General features: G+C 44.3%; 3 protein-coding genes across 3 annotated transcripts; 1 reads left to right on the forward strand and 2 right to left on the reverse strand.

The window, feature by feature from the left end:
- Positions 1 to 1,569: 1,569 nt before the first annotated feature.
- Positions 1,570 to 6,245, forward strand: LOC4328424 (urease accessory protein F). Its single transcript, NM_001409340.1, has 4 exons — positions 1,570 to 2,174; positions 2,451 to 3,593; positions 4,651 to 5,496; positions 5,922 to 6,245. Exon 3 carries the CDS (start codon positions 4,704 to 4,706, stop codon positions 5,487 to 5,489), a length of 786 nt encoding a protein of 261 aa, NP_001396269.1. The 5' UTR covers positions 1,570 to 2,174; positions 2,451 to 3,593; positions 4,651 to 4,703; the 3' UTR covers positions 5,490 to 5,496; positions 5,922 to 6,245.
- On the reverse strand, positions 6,043 to 8,547 carry LOC4328425 (4-hydroxyphenylpyruvate dioxygenase). The gene is made up of 2 exons (NM_001409339.1): positions 7,330 to 8,547; positions 6,043 to 6,571 (listed from the first exon to the last, which is right to left on the reverse strand). The coding sequence occupies exons 1-2, from the start codon at positions 8,481 to 8,483 to the stop codon at positions 6,385 to 6,387; spliced, it is 1,341 nt and encodes a 446-aa protein (NP_001396268.1). The 5' UTR covers positions 8,484 to 8,547; the 3' UTR covers positions 6,043 to 6,384.
- A 2,363-nt stretch (positions 8,548 to 10,910) lies between these two features.
- LOC4328426 (transcription factor HHO5) lies at positions 10,911 to 12,759 on the reverse strand. The gene is made up of 4 exons (XM_015769141.3): positions 12,434 to 12,759; positions 11,670 to 11,746; positions 11,429 to 11,569; positions 10,911 to 11,302 (listed from the first exon to the last, which is right to left on the reverse strand). Exons 1-4 carry the CDS (start codon positions 12,600 to 12,602, stop codon positions 10,982 to 10,984), a joined length of 708 nt encoding a protein of 235 aa, XP_015624627.1. The 5' UTR covers positions 12,603 to 12,759; the 3' UTR covers positions 10,911 to 10,981.
- Between the last annotated feature and the right edge of the window lie 1,719 nt (positions 12,760 to 14,478).

Below are 14,478 nucleotides of genomic sequence, written 5' to 3' on the forward strand. Positions count from 1 at the left end.
AATTTAAAAATAGTGTGATATAGATGGTAGTAGTAGTGATTTATATTATATGCAACCAAGCTAGATGTTTTTTTAACCCAAAGCTTCATACCGATGCTAAGTTCAGGCCTTATGATTGATGTTGATTACATCTAGGCATGAATGTATAGTGTTACAGTAAGGCATTGTTGTCTTTCTGCAGCTTTTAAAATTGAATTAGAATTAGTGAACGTGTTGCCAGATCGTCAAATAAAACCGTGGCCATGTCCTACTAAAGTAGCAATTTAATTGGTCACGTAGACGGTCAGAGTTAGTTCGTCTCTGTAACTCTCATTCACGGTTGGTGCCAGTTGTTGTCGTGACTTTGTTCCTTTTGCTTATGTGGGTATGTACAACCATACGAAGGCATACAATAAGTTATGAAAAATCAAGCTGCAGTATGGATTGATTTTGCTATCCTACTATGTCCATAAGTCATACGTGAAAATTTCCGATTGAATTTGTTTTAAGATTCATGTCAACGTGGAAGGGTTTTGCTATCCTACCATGGACAAAATTTAGACGGGGAATCTGTTTTGTTTTTTCATGCTAGTAGCATATGGAGTGAAAAAAAGAAAGGGGATTTTTAGTTTATCTTCGGATGGATATAGGCCATCCGTTTATTTTGATCCACTGGATCACATTTATTTATACTACACCATGTAGTATGCACAGCAGAAATTGTATAGGGTTAAACCTGGAAAAAATATCCCACGGCAGTTAAGTAAATTTGCCAGCTTCAGTGACAAAAACGACTGAAATTTAGCAACTAACTCCTAGTCACCTCACTGCAAGTGGGCCAGCCCTAGCGCATGCAGGGTTTTTTTTACAGGAGCGCATGCAGTTCTACGGGCCTCATCGTTTGGCTTTTTTCGTAATAAACCAAAACGGTTTATTAGAAAATAAAAATAAATTTGTAGTTAAAACTTTTATATATGTGTTTTTGGTGACTTAAAAGTCAATGCTGAAAAAAAAACTACGTTAAAAATATCTCAAAATCAATGCCAAAATTAAGTTTAAAAATTTAAATTTTGGCTTTTTCTTTGGCTGAATAGGTATCCGATGGGAGACCATGATTCTTGGACAGTTCAGTGTGAAGTCTGATTCTGTTTATTATTTTTTGGCTTCTGTTTATTGTTTGCCTCATCGAGAGAAGCACAAACAAATTTCTAAAAGATATATATTGGAAATTTGATCAAAATGAGGCCTCTAACAGATTCTTAAACATGTTCGCAAATTTTATCCACACCTAAAATCGGTGCGCGGTCTTTTATCCGACCATGCCAATTTATTTTGGATCTATCAAAAATATGGCGTCAGATTTTTAGTTAAAATCTAATATAATTGCATATGTAAATCAGTGTAATTTCATATCATATGTAATTTAAGAACTTATATTATAAATACATACTAATTATTTTGGGTTAATTTGATCCATGCCACTGCAACTTTAGCTATTAAAAAAATACCATTACAATTCACCTATTTTCACCTATTTGTAATTGTGCCATTAAAATTTTATAAAAATTAGAACCGTGCCACTCCCGTCGCATTTTCTATCCTTTTCCGTCTTCTCCCGTTCTCCGTCGCAGCGCGCCGCACGCAGCGCCGCCGCAACCTCGGTCAGCCGCCGCACGCGGCTGCGGCCGGCGGCCTTGGTCGAGGAACCCCACGGCCCCTCCACCATCCTCACGACCTCATCCCCACGCACCACTGGCGCCGGCTTGCTCGAGTTCGCCGCGGACTGGACTGAGGAGGAGACCGACGCCGCTGGCGAGTTTTGGACGTGCGGATAGGCGGCGGGACCAGGAGAGCCGGCCTCCTAGCGGCGGCGGCGGCGGAGGAGGAGGCAAGGCGTTGGTGCGGTCGCAGACCCCGTGCCGCCGCTGCGGCTACTGCTGCTGCTGCTGCGGCTCCGGTCCTGCGCGCCCCCCGCGCCGCCGCGGCGACGCCGCCGCCGGCTGCGCCGACGCGTGAAGCCGCGTGGACGCCGTGCTTGCCACCGCCGCCGCGGTTGCGGTCGGCTGCTGCTGCTGGACCACCCACGGCTTCGCGCCGATGGGTACAGCGCTGCCGCTGCGGCCGACGCCAACGCCGGCTGCGCCGACACCGTGCTCGCCGCCGCTGCCGTCATAGACGTGCTCAACTTCGTCCAGGTATACATATACGTGATTGACTCGTACTCGCATCCACTTCATTGATACATCAATCGTGCTGCTGATTATATATACTTCGATGATATATATCAATCGTGGTGTTGATTAGACCAACAACCATGAGAGATTGAGAGAGTCCACTTCCTAGATGCAGAGCACCTGTGAATCTTATGAGAAAAAAACAGAGATTTTTTTCTTCGATTCTCCTTTTCTCTTTCTTTTTTCTTCGATTTCTTCTGTTTTTTGTCTTCCTAATGGCTGACGTGCCGTGGCTAGGCATGACCGGCGGCGTGATGCGGATGAAGCTGGGCGACGGTGGCGCGGCCCGACGAGGGCGCGGCGAGGTCGGGCGGCGACGCGACCTTGCGGTGGCCGGCGAGGTGCGGATGGCGGCGGGGCGTGGCCACGCGGTTGCGGCGCGGCCCTGCGGTGGCCGGCGAGCCACGGATGGCGGCGGGGCGCGGCCACGCGGTGGCGCCGCGGCCCTACGGTGGCCGGCGAGGAGCGGCGTAGCAAGCCGAGGACGGCTCGGTGCGGCATGGCTCGGTGGTCGGGCGCCCCCGCGGTTGGCGCGAGGCGGATGGCCGGCGCCCTAGGCGGTCAACGACGCGATGGTCGGCGGCGCGGCAGCCGAGCGCATGCGTGACGGCGGCGGCCGACGTTGCCTCTCCTGCTTTTCCCCTGTTCATTTTCTTGTTCTTCTTCGACCAGCCAAAAACGAGACGAAGACGGCAGATAGAAGGGAGGAGACGGCAAACGTGACGGTAGTAGGACGGTTTTAATTTTGTAAAATTTCAACGGTATTTTTCTGAATAGCCAAAGTTACAGTAGCATGGATTAAATTAAGAAAAAATTATAACCATGCCATTATAATTTTACAAAATTTGAGATATGCCATCCTGACCCACATGTCATTGACTCATGTGGGTTATTGAGATACCGATGGTATATCTCAAACTTTGAAAAATTATAATGGCATGGTTACAAATTACCCTTAAATTAACCCAATTATTTTTAGCGAATCCGTTTATTTTCTGGTGGCGCCAATCCTTTTTTTTTTTCGCCCGCGTCTTTTTCCCCACTCTCGCGCCGTCGTCTTCTTTCTCTCGCTAGCTACGAAGTCCACCCGAAGAAGTCGCCGTGCGCCGTCTCCCTCCTCCGTGCAGGCCCTCGCCTCCCCTCGGCGGGGCCAAGGGCGCAGCTTCCCTCCGCCCAGATCGGCACGGTGGCCCTCCACCCCGTGCGGCGGAGTCCCCGTCGACGTAGGGCGTCGCCGGCCGGTCCTCCGTCCAGGGCAGCGCCGGCCACCTCAGCTGTCCAGTGTCTTCCGAATCCAGGGCCAAAGGTTCTGCTTGCTTCCCCTCAATCCAACATCTATTCCTCCCCGACGTGAACGTCGCCGGTTTCCCTCTGGCCAAGGTGAGCAAATGCTGTTTAATTTGGTGGTAGTAGTACTTGGTTGAAGCAACTGCTGAAATTACTTGTCTGGTACATGTGTGCACAAAGATTGTAATTTTGTTCAGTTTGAGGTTCAATTACAATGATCGATAGGGCCAGACCTGAAATTGAAGTTAAATGCTACTAGTAATAATTGTACTAGTTGAATATAAAAGAAACCATAAAAATCAACAAATGCAGATGAATCTGTTTCAGTTTTTTTTTGAACGCCGCTGTTTTAGGTTTTAAGTTACCTAGACAGAGACTTTCAGTTTGTTTCTTTGGTTCAGAATTGTGGAACTTTAGGAGCCTATCATGTTTTGATCTGTTCATTACCATGTATGTGATTTATATCGTGGAAGATGATGGCTTGGCGGTATAGTTTCAGTAATCTGAAAATCAATTCACTGTACAGAATAAGAGTGCTCCAACTTCAGCCTCAACTTTTTATATTCACATTTATAATTTTAAGTACTAGTATATTTATACATAGAAAGTTTATGTTGTTCCTCTGAGATTTGATGGGTCAGAGTAAAAATTCAGTTCTATGATTCTTGGACAGTTCAGTGTGAAGTCTAATTCTTTTTCAGTTCAGTGTGAGAACATGGTAATGTGCTTTTTAGCATGGAGGATAATGGCTTGTCATTATAGTTTCAGTTCTATGAAAATCAATTCACTATAAAGAATTGTCTGTAGCTGCTTATGTGTACATCTAGCAAGCCCATCTGCGTGCGTGGAAAGAAACTCGCTGCCCACCGTAAAAAAAATCGATGCAACAAACCAACCACTCATCCCACCTTGCTGCTACGTGGCCAACCAACTAATTTTTAGGATCTGATTAGTGGATTTTGAGCCGCCCAATTCTTTTTGGAATGGTCCCAATCCATAGTTTTTGGGAGCTAATTTTTAGGGAATGTGTTTTAAAACATTTATTTTGAGTTGAAGAGCCATAATAGAAAGTGCCATAGTACATTACATTTTTTTTTTCATTGAAAGATCATGTACATTTTCATGACTCGAAAGTTTACTCTTTTTTCAGTACTGAAGTCTGAAGATCTGTTTCATCCACCCTCCTATTTTTTTTTTCTAATAATGGAACGGGTAATGGAATGTGATTACCCGGCTTCAAAGAAGAACAAAGTGGTTCATCCAATGGATTGCGAGATGAAGGAAGAGCCAACCAATGCAGCAAGCATGAATCAGCATTCTCTCTGGAGCCAGTGGCAGCTCCTGGATTCCATCCTCCCAACTGGCGGGTTCGCGCATTCGTATGGCCTTGAGGCCGCAATGCAATCCCGCATGGTGAACAACCCAGAGGAGTTGAGGTCATTTGTTGTCCAGGTCTTGGAGAACACTGGCAGCCTGTTGCTTCCATTTGTGTGCTGCGCTAACAAGTCTCCTGATGCCGCAACGTGGGTGAAGCTCGATCAGTTGCTGGAAGCTATGTTGACGAATGAAGTTAGCAGGAAGGCCTCGATGTCGCAAGGCTCGGCTCTTCTGAGAGTTGCTGCTTCTGTATTCACTGAGATTCAGTCGCTGCAGGATCTTCGACAAACATTCCTTGGTTCCAAGATTGTGTCGTTTCACCATGCACCGATATTTGGGTTGATATGCGGGCTGGTTGGATTCGACAGCGAGACAACGCAGCGTGCCTACATGTTCGTCACAATGAGGGACGTGATCTCTGCTGCGACGAGGCTCAATTTGATCGGGCCGCTAGCTGCTTCGGTTCTGCAGCACCAGGTTGCGGAAGATGCTGAAAGGATGGTGCAGAAGTGGAAGGATCGCGGTGTCGAAGAAGCAACGCAGACATCACCTCTGCTTGATGCGTTGCAGGGTTGCCATGCTTACATGTTCTCTAGGCTGTTTTGCACCTGACAAGGAGGTGTGCTTCATCTCCCTGTTTCTTTCTTTTTTATACATAATCCCCTCGATGTGTTTGCAGAGTTGCCATGCTTACATGTTCCATAGGCTGTTTCTGTACATTTGTTTTGAATGGATTCACCTCAATAACCATGTCAATTTTATGACACAAACACTTCAATTTTATTGTATGACACTTCCATAATGTTTTGAAATGTGATTAGTGCAGTGCAATGCAATTGAGTGATGAAATAAAATTCAGATGAGTGATGTCTTACATGATGAGCAGTTCACTCAAACCAGTGGCGCATTTTTTCCCTTTTAACATATAGGAGTTCTTTGAGATCTGACAAGCCCATTTTCTTGCCATTTAAGGCCACGAAACAAGATGATCATGTCATACACTGAACTATTGACCTTACTCTGTTCATCCCCTGTCTCTTGCAGATTGCTAACTGCAATTCGCTGTAACTCAGCCCACGGTTTACACTTTTACCCTGGACGGTTGGAGGCAGCAGAGGACCACTACATTCTGTTAAATAAAAAGACACCAGAAGATCACAAGCATCACAAGGACAGATTCTCTTGGTTGATTCTTATTTTATTTCCAAGCAAGATTGTACATCAGCAATGCCAACAGTAGGTTACATTCTTTCTCCAGGTTGATTATTATTTTATTTCCAAGCAAGATTGTACAGCAGCAATGCCAACACTAGGTTACATTCTTGTATGTGATCCATGTCTATTATCTATTACAGTGATTGTACCATCATTTGTCTTCAGCTTCCACAAATTACAACATCAACTTGCATGACACATATCACAAAGCAGTGAAAGCACATCTTTTTTCTTCTGCTCCATAATACAAATACACTGGTTACATCTGTTGCTCCAGGCCTCCAGTTCCTACCTAGGATCCTTGAACTGTAGGGGCTTGCTTGGCTTCAAGGGATTTCTCATACTCCTCAATGGACTTGAACAGCTCCGAGAAGTTGCCCTTCCCAAACCCGCCGCAGCCGCCCTTCTGGTACTCCTGCCCACTCTCATCCTTCTCCATGCACCCAATCCTTTGTATCATCTCCAAGAAAAAGGTTGGCCTGAGTGAAATAGCTGATCCAGTTAGATTTGGAGTCACAGAGAGGAAATAACAATAGCAAAGATGCAGCAGAAATTAGAATACTGACTGAATCAGACTATTAAGCTTAAAGACAATTACAACCTCCTGAACCTAAAGTTTAAGTTGTTCCCAGCAGCATTGCTGGTTTATGCTGATGGAGTTGCCATAAGATTCTTTCTTTCTTTTGTAAAAAAAGGAATCCATGGACCTTAGATGTAGTAAGTAATACTTCCTCCGTTTCACAATGTAAGTCATTCTAGTATTTCCCATATTCATATTGATGCTAATGAATCTAGATAGATTAGCATCAATATGAATGTGGAAAATACTAGAATGACTTACATTGTGAGAGGGAGTACTCACTAATTAAGTAGCTATATGTGGCTGGCTATCTGCATTACAACATGCCGGCAAAAAGGAACTGGGATATGCTTGCAAGAAGGCATAAACAGACACACATTGGCTTTTCATTTTTTTCCTATGCACATTCAGCTTTATTCCCTTTCTAGTGTCACAATCTTCAGAAAGGCGCATCATGGATTCATGGAGACACATAAAGAGTATCCATGGAGTATCACAGAGCTCACTATCATATATTATACTGTATTATTCAAGCATTCTGGATTAATTTCATAATGCTTGACACCTTTCTGCGCCTAATCGATGCTATGTGCCAACAAATAACTGCAAATCTGAATTCATAAGCCATTTTCATCATGAAAGAGGTGAGGATTTTACCTGTCTCCTACTGGCTTGGTGAAGATCTGGAGCAACACCCCCTGGTCATCCCTGTCCACGAGCACCCCGAGCTCCTGGCACTCGTTGATCTGCTCCTCCGAGAGCACGTCCCCGGCGCGCCGCCGCACGCCGTCGTAGTAGTTGGGCGGCGGCGGCGCCAAGAACTCGAAGCCGCCCATGGCGGAGCGCGCCCGCATCTCCCTCAGCGTCCCGAGCACGTCGTCGCTGGCCAGCGCGATGTGCTGCACCCCCGGGCCGCCGTGGTGGTCCAGGTACGTCTGTATCTGGCTCCGCCGCTTGGTGCCGTGCACCGGCTCGTTGAGCGGCAGCAGCACGGTCTCCGCGTTGTTGGCGAGCACCACCGAGTTGAGGCCGCTCTCGGCGGTGCCCACGTCCTCGGCGGTGAACTCGGCGAACTCGTGGAACCCGGTGAACCCGGAGATGTACGCGGCTACCGGAGCGAGCTCCGGCACGTTGCCGACGACGTGGTCGAACCGGCGGAGGCCGTAGTCCACGGCGCCCGGGTTGCTGACGCCCTCGAAACCCGGGAGGAAGGGCGCGTCGGCGCCGTCCGGGTGGCTGACGAAGCGGAGCACGACGTCGCCGTAGAGCTCCACCTCCGCGAGGCCGAAGCCACCGCCGAGGTCGGCGGGCTGGAACGCCGGGCGCGCACCGGCCGCGACGCTGGCGCGGAAGGCGTCGGCCGCGTCGGCGACGCGCAGCGCCACGGCGTGCACCGCGAGGCCGTGGTCCGCGGCGAACCTCCGCGCGGCGCCTGGGGAGAAGGAAGGGATGGAGGCGGTGGTGGCCGCGTCCGCGCCGACGCCGTGGTCGCCGCCGTAGGGGGCGGTGAAGAGGAACGCGACGGAGGCGGAGCGGAGGAGGAGGGAGGCGTGCGCGGAGTTCCCCGTGGAGAGGTCGGACCTGGCGGCGAGCGGCGCGCCCAGGGCGAAGGCGAACCGGCCCGCGGCGGACGCGGCGTCGGCGCACCAGAGCTCGACGTGGTGGAACGCGAGCGCCTGGAACCGGTCGCTCCGCGGGTTGGCGCGGACGAAGCGGCGGTGCCCGACGAGGCGGAACCCCGCGTTCTCCCCCGCCGCCGCAGCGGCCGAGACGGCGCCGGTGGTGGCGGTGGGGGTGGGAGTGGGAGGCATGGCGCGGCGCGGCGCGGCGTGGCGTGGCGCGTCGTGGGGTGTGGGGGAGTGGATGACAGTGGCGGCGTGGGGGGAGGAGTTGGTGGTGGGGGGTTAAATAAAGGGAGGAGATGGCGCCACGTGGACGCTAAGTCTAGTGGTTGCGGACGGGATTTGTCCTCTGGTGCTGGTTGCCTTGGCTGCTGGTGAATTTGTGAAGCTGATGAGTTTGTTACTTTTTTTTTTTTTGAGAAAAGTTGGTGACTGTTCTGATTTTTAGAGGGAAGGGGAAACAAATTTTGTGGTAACTTGGAGTAAAGCTCTTGTTTTTACTAGGTGATTATATGTTCAATCATTTGTTTTATTTTAAAAACATGTGTAAACATAAGAAAATATAAGTCATATTTAAAAGTGTTTTTAATGATAAACCAAGTTAAAAAAATAAAAGATAATTATATTCCTTAATTAGATGAATGATAAATATATATTTTTAAAAATTGATAGTGTTATCTATTAAGAATCGGGGAGAGTAGTAATGGAGGATTTTCTTATTGCAAATGGATGGATGGTAGTGTTTTTCACATCACTTCTCTAAAACGTTTTGTGCCACATATATTACCTCGGTCTCGATAGACATATGAAAAGCGGTAGAATGAGCTGTCTCAAACAGTCAAAATCTCAATTGAAGATATCTCTACTGCTTCCTTAAAAGCATTTGATATTGGATTTTGATTTAGTGTGACGTTAGCCATTATTTTGTATTAAAATAAGTTTATGAGGCCTTGAAATTATTTGCAAAGACAAATGAACACAACATTTTTTCATGATTTCGATGTAAATATTTTGATAGTCGTTGGCCGTCTAAGTTTCAAAAGATTTTACGTAAAACATCAAGTGTTTATTACCGCTAAGCAGGGTTTATACTTTGTTGACTGACCATCGATAATCACCTTCGGCAAAATCGTCAGTAACCGTCTGGTTATCGTGATGGCTCTTCTTTTTTTCGAATTTGAAACAGCGTCCTTTTTTAAGGGATGGAACCATTCCGTCCGGCAGAACGTTTTCTAAACTTCTAAACAATACCATTTTCGTAAAAAGAAATTATATACATTTTTCATATGACCGTTTTAAATATATTATCATCAACTATTCGTGAAAAAAAAAGAACACACTCTATAGGGCTCAGAATATGATAGAAAACGATATGTCCCGTAGCAGAACATCATCTTGGTAAGTAATCTCTCCGTTTCGAAATGTTTGACACCGTTGACTTTTTAGCACATGTTTGACCGTTCGTCTTATTCAAAAACTTTTGTGAAATATGTAAAATTATATGCCTACATTAAAATATATTTAACTATGAATCAAATGATAGGAAAAGAATTAATAATTACTTAAATTTTTTGAATAAGACGAACGGTCAAACATATGCTAAAAAGTCAATGGCGTCAAACATTTCGAAACGGAGGGAGTAATAAAAACCCTCATCCAAAAAAGGGGATAATAAAAACTACTCCCTCCGTTTTTTAATAGATGACGCCGTTGACTTTTTCTCATATGTTTGATCATTCGTCTTATTCAAAAATTTTATGTAAATGTATAAGATATAAATCACACTTAAAGCACTATGAGTGATAAAACAACTCATAACAAAATAAATTATAATTACATAAATTTTTTGAATAAGACGAATAGTCAAACACATGAGAAAAAGTCAACGGCGTCATCTATTAAAAGAGGTAGTATGGCATACTACAAAGGAGATCTGAAAGTACGAATCTCTCTTTAGCTTTTTGGATAGAAACGTTTTTGATCTCTTGATCTCGATCAGGAGCTGGATAAGCGATTGAGTCATCGCTGTGCTGCCTTGGTTTCTTGCTTGACTGTCTCTGTTCATCAGTTGAAGTAGATCTCTCGACGCCTCATCATCCATTTCTGAAACCCTTGCACCATTCCTGCACGCATGTTGCTGCTGGCCGTTAGGTGTCACTGCAACCGTCACCTGTCCATCACGCATATGCCCATCCAGAAACGGACCAGGAGGGCTGCAGTGTCAAATTGACTTACTAGCAACTTGAAAACGATGTAACCAAGAAGCAAACAACAATGAGAGCCTGTGCAAGACCCCAAGAGGGCAGCACTCAATTTGGGAAGCCAATCTGGAAACTCGAGAGCAGAAGTTGAATTCAAATTGGATTTGCTATGCGGCTGGCTGCCTCTCTCGCGAGAGGGGATCGAAATCGAATAGGTGTGTGGTGTTGGTTATGGGCTTATGGCGAGCACAAGGTGTGTTCGTATACTATGTACTCAGAAGTCAAAACCTTTAGAAGCATCAAAACTAATCCATTAATCTAGTATACAAACTACTGCCAAAAGTCCTAAAACTAGGTACAAGTAATCCCGTACAACCATGGAATATATATACTATATGTTAATTGCACACATATGTATGCAAGAATTAATTGCAGTAAGAGCAAAATATTACAACTAGCTAGCTTCTAGGAGTACATGTATATTTTCTAGGTGAGCCAGCAGCAAGGAGAAGAAATCGTAAGTTCAAGGTTAATGGCCGCCGGCGGCAGCGGCTGTGTGGAACAAGCAAAAGGATGACGATGACCATGCCGCGTTGATCCGTCGTCGTTGATGATGTTAGGCGCCGGTGGCTGGATCAGAAGCTCGTCGTCGTCGTCGGTGATGCTCGAGCCACCGTCTTTCGATTCTTCAGCGGCGCCGCCGCTGATCGACAGCGTCAGCTCGCAGCCGTCGTCGTCTCCGGCGTGCAGCGCTTGCCGCCGGTGAGGTCTCTGGTGGCTATGGCTCCCAATTCCAGCTGCTGGCACCTGCAACAAGAAAAATCAATCAATCAATCAATCAATCAAGACACTCAAATGAGCCAATTAATTAATTAATTGATTAGCGTTCTTGATCTGTCCTAGTATTAATTAGAGCTAGAAGAAAATGGTTACCGTTCTTGTTGCAAGGAAGCTGAAGCTGCTCATCTGTCGTCTCTGCTGTTCATCCTGCTGCGCCGTCGTCGTCCAATCGATTTGTGGGGTGACAGGATGACGACGGTTAACATTGCTACTGTTGTTGGAGTTCCTGTACATCTGCTCCATGCATGACGCAAATTAATTTGGTTTAATTCGATTGAAATTAAAAGAGATGATGATATTTTTAGTGTAGTCCTGGCTATATGTTTTTAGCTACCTGAAGATGGCTTTTAACGTGCGATATACTGACTCCCTTAGCGCCCATCAGCTGCATAATTCGCTTCGGTGTTGCCTCTGTAATTCAGATGAGAACAAAAACAAAAGTTACTTCGAATTTAATTTTTAGGGATTAGTACATTTTTAAATACCGACTAATACCACGGTTCAGTTTGGTTTCTCCGAATAGATGGCAGTACATTTCAAAATTTTCGATTTTGTGATGATATATACTCCTTCTGTCCAAAAAAAAAAAACTAATCCTGGGTTTGTCAGGTTTAAACCCAGGATTAGGTTTTTTTTTTAAGGACGGAGGGAGTATATATCTCCAAGGGACACAAACGAAGTCTCATATTGACGTGTAATTTTTTTTCTCATTCGTGAATAAAAAACAAACGGAATCTTGAGAACTTATCCTTTTCCTTTTAAAGAATGAGCAATATTTATAAATGCAAAAGTTGTATATTAAATGTACCATTTAGAAATTTAAAAGGCATGTAAGAAACTGCAGTATAAGATAGTAAAGGAACTGGTCACAATGCTAATTAAGAGATTACTAGGGGTTATTCAGATTGTAACTAAAATAAACCTTAACAAATTTTGATAATGCCAAAATTTTAGCAAAGTTTGACAAGAAACTAAATATATGCATATATTTAACAACTCTACTTAGAAAAAATGGTTTGAAATGCTATCAATCTGAACGAGTGATTGGTTTAGGCTTTATAGTTGAGGGAGATCAAATTAACATCTAAATTAACTGACCGTGGCATCCGCCGAGGCGGCGGACGGCGTGGACGAAGCGGCGGTGCAGCTCCTCCGGCCACCGCATCCGCGGCGCCTCGCTCCGGTTGTACCGCCGGACGACGACCGGCGGCGACCCCCCGCCGCCGCCGGCGCTGCCCATTCGATCTCTTCTTCCTCTCGCTCCCATATTAGCTTCCTTCAATCTAGAACTACTAGAAGCTTAATTAGCAATGCGACGATCGATACGATGGATGAAGCTAGTACACATGCACATCAGTACACATGTATATATGCTAGTAATTCCATTAATTTGTGCCTAACCCTGGGTATATATATACAAGCAAAGCTAAGCTTTGCTTATGAAACGTACGGCCAAGTGACCACTATCTGTAAGAACTCTATAATGAGTTGATAATTCATCTAAGAAGCCGTACGTCATCACTTTACTGACCTGGTCCAGTCAAAACACGCACGCCCGCATGCATGCTGAATTGCTGATAGATCGATACTAACTATGACTCTCTGAGATATCAGATATGCTTGCTGCCTCGTAGCATTCACATGAATATACGAATAAGAAAAAGAAAAGAAAAAAATAAGAAAGAAAGAAAAAAGACAGGCTTATAGCTCATCTATTGTACTCGTGGTTATATCAGCTATAAACTTATATAGAGAAAAAAATAAAGAAAAAATAATTAGTGTTGACGTACACTAATGCGAGAGCTAACTCTACACATGCTCTAAAACTAATTACATTAATTACATAAGTGAGAGAAAAAGAGTGGGAAAGAGAAGTAAATAAATATAATCTTATAACTAATCTATTATATATGTTATCTCTAATTAATATGGACTTGTAGCTAATAGTTAGCCCACTATTAAACTTGCTCTATTGTGTACTCTTTATCTTGGGTTGTCAGTCTTTAGATTGTTTCTTCTTGATGGTTGGTTTTATCTTTTAATGAGTGTGAAATTGTAATAATTGACTATAGCTCTTTGAGCAAAGGCCGGGATGCTCTATTCCATTATCTAAAACAATTAAACTTGCTCTAATAGACTTATATTTAATAGTTAGCTCTAATACTAAGCTTAGTACTAGCTGGTTTGATAATATTAGCACTAATAATTATGTATATTTTTTTTATCCCATAAAAAAATAATTCCCGACTGTCTATATACACGGTTGGAATTTGATTTTTTTAATGTCTGGAAATATTTTTTTTTAATCAAGGGCAAGGAGCCCCCATTTCCATTACTAGAATATATCTGGACATATATAGGTCCTATTTAGTTTCCAAAAAGTTTTTTCCAAAAACATCGCATCGAATCTTTGGACACTTACATAAAATATTAAATATAGATAAAAATAAAAACTAATTGCATAGTTAGAGGGGAAATTGCGAGGCGAATCTTTTGAGCCTAATTAGTTCATGATTAGCCATGAGTGCTACAGTAACACACATACGTTAATGACGGATTAACTAGGCTCAAAAGATTTGTCTCGTGGTTTCCAGGCGAGTTATGAAATTAGTTTTTTTATTCGTGTCCGAAAACCCCTTCCGACATCCGGTCAAACGTTCGATGTGACATCCAAAATTTTTTTTTTCGCGAACTAAACGGGGCCACAGTGGCTGCTGTTTCAATTCGTTGGTCCACGTATGGGTACGGCACGCATATGTCGACGTATGTCGATTGACCCTACCCTTACCCTATATGGCTTGATCGAAATGTAATATAATTAATTATATACATTTCGTCGTTCATTATTGATTGTAAAATATAATCGGTCGAATGTCATCCACACGTGCTACAGTTCTCTCAAAAAAAATGATATTTTTTTTACAAAAAAAATCATCTATATATACATGTGATCGATCATTGACAACGATTTGTTGTTAGAAAATGAAACGACGGATTAATCGGTCAATGTAATTTAATCAAAGGTCGTGGTTTCTGATCAGCCGTACATAGCAAATGGCAGTGTCAGGGGACTAGTAGTACTCCCTCCATTTCAAAATATTTGACACCATTAACTTTTTAGCATATGTTTAACCGTTCGTTTT

This window comes from Oryza sativa, chromosome 2 (assembly GCF_034140825.1).
Source record: "Oryza sativa Japonica Group chromosome 2, ASM3414082v1".
Classification (NCBI taxonomy): domain Eukaryota; kingdom Viridiplantae; phylum Streptophyta; class Magnoliopsida; order Poales; family Poaceae; genus Oryza; species Oryza sativa.

What these genes read in the sequence shown, in the direction of transcription:
- LOC4328424 (NM_001409340.1), top strand. Translation starts at nt 4,704, where the DNA reads ATGGAACGGGTAATGGAATGTGATTACCCGGCTTCAAAGAAGAACAAA.
- LOC4328426 (XM_015769141.3), bottom strand. Translation starts at nt 12,602, where the DNA reads ATGGGAGCGAGAGGAAGAAGAGATCGAATGGGCAGCGCCGGCGGCGGC. An exon ending in CCGCCTCGGCGGATGCCACG is followed by an intron (nt 11,747 to 12,433) that starts GTCAGTTAATTT and finishes TCTGAATTACAG; the next exon opens with AGGCAACACCGAAGCGAATT. An exon ending in ACGTTAAAAGCCATCTTCAG is followed by an intron (nt 11,570 to 11,669) that starts GTAGCTAAAAAC and finishes TGCATGGAGCAG; the next exon opens with ATGTACAGGAACTCCAACAA.
- LOC4328425 (NM_001409339.1), bottom strand. Translation starts at nt 8,483, where the DNA reads ATGCCTCCCACTCCCACCCCCACCGCCACCACCGGCGCCGTCTCGGCC. An exon ending in ACCAAGCCAGTAGGAGACAG is followed by an intron (nt 6,572 to 7,329) that starts GTAAAATCCTCA and finishes TATTTCACTCAG; the next exon opens with GCCAACCTTTTTCTTGGAGA.